This window comes from Penaeus chinensis, chromosome 37, assembly GCF_019202785.1.
Source record: "Penaeus chinensis breed Huanghai No. 1 chromosome 37, ASM1920278v2, whole genome shotgun sequence".
Taxonomy (NCBI): domain Eukaryota; kingdom Metazoa; phylum Arthropoda; class Malacostraca; order Decapoda; family Penaeidae; genus Penaeus; species Penaeus chinensis.
The window spans coordinates 8889859-8894606 of record NC_061855.1 but is presented as its reverse complement, the minus strand read 5'-3'; the positions used below and the strand labels follow the sequence as shown (position 1 = coordinate 8894606).

The window sequence follows — 4748 nt, the reverse complement described above, 5'->3', positions numbered from 1 at the left end:
ATGTATTTTTCTGCAATTATGGAAAAATGAATTTTAAGTTTTATGCACTATTAATTAAGAGGATTTGTTAATATATATTACCCATAACTTGATAATTAATTTGATCCATAGTTTTGAAGAAACCCTATTTTCGGAATAATAAATGACAAATAGATCTAGCTAAGTTTTTGTTTGATCTACGTTGCCCTTTTTTCTTCCGAACGTTTCCAGCGTCCTTAAACCTAATAGTAGGTATCGGGGCCTGTCCATTGGCCGGAACCCTGGGGGAACTTGTGGGTCCTTGCCGTCTTCTGTTCCTGGCGATGTTCCCCGTGCCTGTTTTCTGGCTCATACAGGCCTACACGCCGTGGCTCCCTCTGCTGTACGTGTGTCGAGCTGCCCTGGCGATCAGCACGTCCATGTTGTGCACGATGGTACAACCGCTGGTCGCTGAGCTGTGCCCCGTCGAGATCAGAGGCTTGGCGGGGACCTTGCCCGAGGTGATGGGCTGTGCTGGGATCCTGCTCTCCTACGTCCTGGCTTACCTGCTGCCTTGGGACGTGGCCACGGCGGTGTCGGCCGCTCCCTTCGTGCCACTGGTCTTGCTCTTGCTTCTCGTGCCCGAGGTAAGCGTCCGAGTGAGGAAGAGAGAGAGAGAGAGAGAGAGAGAGAGAGAGAGAGAGAGAGAGAGAGAGAGAGAGAGAGAGAGAGAAAGAGAAAAAAAGAGAGAGAGAGATAGAGAGAGAGAGAGAGAGTCTGTTTCCGTTGTTATATACTGCATATATTCTGGAATTACATGATTTACATTCGAACTAGAACATATCACCATACACCTATGATTTTCAACTGCAGGAGCGGCGACCCCCTTTCGTTGGGTCGCCAGGCCCTTGTAATATCAAACTTGTTTCATTCCCAAATTCGAGAAGCTGCCAGCATTGATCTGCAGTACATATTTAGTATATGATGGATTCAGATATCCTTAGTTTTGCTTAATGATTTGGAGAAGTCAAGTACTGATGGTGAGGTGGTGAATACTGACTGTGCTTGCGTACTGTCTGGGCTAGAGAATGGTTACTTAACAAGCATGTACGTACTTCTCTCAGTACACATGTAGTTAAATCAACAAAACAATTATTGGCTAGTAGTAGATTATAACTAAAGAAAAAAAAATATAAAGACATTAGTCTACTGGCTAAGAACCACTGATATGCACCCTTATGCATATACGTTTTCTATCTTTTCTCCCGTATTTCTTTCATTATTTGATTTTACCCTTATTCAGTCTCCGTATTGGCTTGTGAGGAAGAAGAGGCTCGACGCCGCCGAGAGGTCTTTGCGAGTCCTGTTGGGCCGCAGCGCTGACGTCACGAAGGAACTCGACGCCATCAGGAGTACCACAACCCTTAAGCAGTCCAAGGTCAAGAACCAGGTAATGGGAAGTTATTATTGTTGTTTACTTTATTCTTGTATTTTAGTGCTATTTTTTTCTTGTATGCACCGCATAATTCTAGTATTATTGATTTAATTTTCTGACAGTTACAAGAGCTTCGCCGAGGTCGTAACATCCGTCCCGTGGTGCTGATCATTGCTCTGTTCGTCCTGAGGGAACTCGGCGGGAAAGCCCCCGTCTACAGCTACACCGTCTACATGTTTCGCAGCGCGGGAGTAGAGCTGGACGCCTTCTACTGCACAGTGTTCGTCGGATTAACTCGTTTTGGCGCTACTTTAGTGTCAGCTTTCATCCTGGATTACCTGGGCCGAAAGCCGGTGCTAGTGGCGTCAGCGACGATATCGGCCCTGGCTCTGGCTGCCGCCGGCGCCACTGTCTACCTGGAGGTGGTGGAGGCGTCGTGGGTGCCCTTGGCGGCCATGCTGGTGTATGTGGGGGCGTACGCAATCGGTCTCGGCCCTATCTTGTGGGCTTACCTCGGCGAACTCCTTCCGACCCCAGTGAGATCCATGGCAGCGTCTATAATTACCTTCTTCCACTTCTCCTCCTCCTTCGGCGTAAACTACATGTTCCTTGAGGTCGTAGCGACCTTCGGACTCGGTCGGACGCTGATGGTGTTCGGATCCGTCAATCTGGTTATTGCCATAGTTGTCTTCTGCTTCATACCTGAGACGAAAGGCCGCTCTCTGCAGGACATGGAGAAGGCTTTCGTAGCGAAGGGCCGCAAGGAAGGAAAAGACAACCCGATCTTCGAAGCAGATGAGCAGCCTCCCCACACAGACCCGCTCAGCCAAACTCAAAGCGACTCGCACGAGGCCACGACCGCCTCTTGTGCTTCGTCAATCTCATACAACGGGCCATGCACACCCTCGAATTCCAGAACTGGACCGTGCACTCCTCCAGGAACCCGTACCTTACCATGCATACCGCTTGATACGCATGATGCCCGATGCGCCCCGCGAAGCACCAATGGATCAGAATCCAGAGGGGGCGGTAGGCTTTCTTCACGCAATTCGTCGAACGCTTCCTCCTCTCCAGCTTCATTCACAGAGGCCACAATCCCAGCCTTCATTGAACCAGAAGAACCTACATTACAAATGACTTATCTGTAAGGGAGACTAAGTTTATAGGAAGGCGTTCGAGAAGGTAATATGTTCCTTAGCTGCCTCAGTTTCCAATATTAATGGAGAGGTGTCAGACTCGTTAACTACGGCGGGAAGTATGATATGAGAACACAGTATATAAGCCAGATATCATTATTATAAGTATTTAGCAATCACATTCTGAAGAAGGAATATGGCAAAGTAAGAAAGGTGGATTTATTCTACTCTTAACAAGTAAAACAGTGTTCACTGTATTCGTGTTCACAAATGTAGAAGATATATTCGAAACCGGCCAGATTCATCTCTTGTATTGTGAAGGTATTCATTCTCATACAAGAGTGTTTATTTCTATTGACATGGATACATACTATCCGTAAAAGATAAAAGAAACTTTTTCATATTACTTAAAACATGAAAAATAATATACCGAAAAGAAAAACAATCACTTCACACATAAAAGTAAAACGATGTAAGTCATGCTTTCAGAACACAAAAATTCAGAATATATATGTATGTCAGAAACCGCGAATGAACCGCGGACCTGATGAGGGCGCATAATTACTCTCATATATTAATGTATGGTCACAACCAGACATGTAGTGGTTCATCATTGCTCATAATCCTTCTGGTTATTCACTGGCTAACAATACTTTCCTCAATGCTATCTTCTTATATGAAGTATGTGTGCATGAGCTTATCCTGTCATATAGATTTATATCAAGTTGTGAAAATATTCCTGAGACTCTTTCTCTGACGGGTTCTCAGACATGAGTCTCCTGTATAGAGAAACTCGACCCGTCAACATTTTTCGCCCAATTCGTATTCTCAGTCCTATTCATATTTTTATTTCTCTCTCTCTCTCTCTCACACACATATATATTTGTATATATGTACATAATTGTGTGTATACACACACACACACACACACACACACACACATATATATATATATATATATATATATATATATATGCATTTGCGTATATATGCGTGTATATGTATATATACACACACACATATATATATATATATATATATATATATATATATATATATATATATATATATATATATATATGCATACACTGTCTACCTACAAATATTTATATATGTCCGCGCATATGTCGCGTGATTGTATGCATATAAGCACGCGCCCACACACACATATATATGTATGATCATTTTTAACTACATATTACTGGCAAGAATATGTAGACATTACTGACGGGCTGCCCCGGTATTATGAATGGGCCGCCTATAAGCCCGCAAAGTGAGGGCTGTCCAGAGAACAAAGGATTCGATGTGAAAAGTCACACTTCTTGTTATGTCATGAAAGGCGTGACTTTATCTTATATATGGATAGGATCCTGAGGAACACGGTCATACAAGTGAGATGTACATTGAAGGCTAAGGTATTCAATATATATATTTTTTTTTTCCAAAATGTAGCATTTAGTAATAAAAAAAAAATGATAATAATGCTTCTCTTATGCTTTAATTATCCCATTGAAATAATTTTCTCAATCTAAATTAACATCAATGTAGAACATGTAAAATATATTACATTCCTTGTATAACGAAATCTAATGTACAGGAAATAAAATTTACTGTATGTATAATGAATCTGTATGAATCATCAATTGTACTATATTTGCAATGAAATGTACTATGTTTACAATGAAATGTACTATTTTAACATGAAATGTACTATTTTTACAATGAAATGTACTATATTTAAAATTAAATATACTATATATAAGATTAAATGTACTGTACATTTACAATTAAATGTATATTAGCAATGAAATGAACTATATTTACAGTGAAATGTACGATGTTTACATTGAAATATACTATATTTACAATAAAATTACTGTGTTTACAATGAAATTTACTATGTTTACAATGAAATGTACTATATTCACAGTGAAATGTACTTTATATACAATGAAATGAACTATATTTACTATGAAATGTACTATATTTACAATAAAATGTATTATGATTACAATTAAATGTGCTATATTTACAATGAAATGCACTATATTTACAATGAAATGTACTATATTTACAATGAAATTTACTATATTTAAAATGAAATGTACTATATTTACAATGAAATGTACTATATTTACAATGAAATGTACTATATTTACAATGAAATTTACTATGTTTACAATGAAATGTACTATATTCACAGTGGAATGTACTTTATA

General features: G+C 39.8%; 1 protein-coding gene across 2 annotated transcripts in view; it reads left to right on the top strand.

Moving 5' to 3' along the window:
* The window catches only part of LOC125045582 (facilitated trehalose transporter Tret1-like), a 6797-nt gene extending 4060 nt beyond the window's left edge, over positions 1-2737 (top strand). For both annotated transcript variants that reach the window (XM_047642922.1, XM_047642921.1), the window contains exons 4-6: positions 211-605; positions 1262-1408; positions 1516-2737. In XM_047642922.1, coding sequence (XP_047498878.1) covers positions 211-605; positions 1262-1408; positions 1516-2541 — 1568 coding nt within the window. In that variant the 3' untranslated portion in view covers positions 2542-2737. The remainder of the gene's footprint in view (positions 1-210; positions 606-1261; positions 1409-1515) is intronic.
* The last annotated feature ends 2011 nt before the right edge of the window (positions 2738-4748 follow it).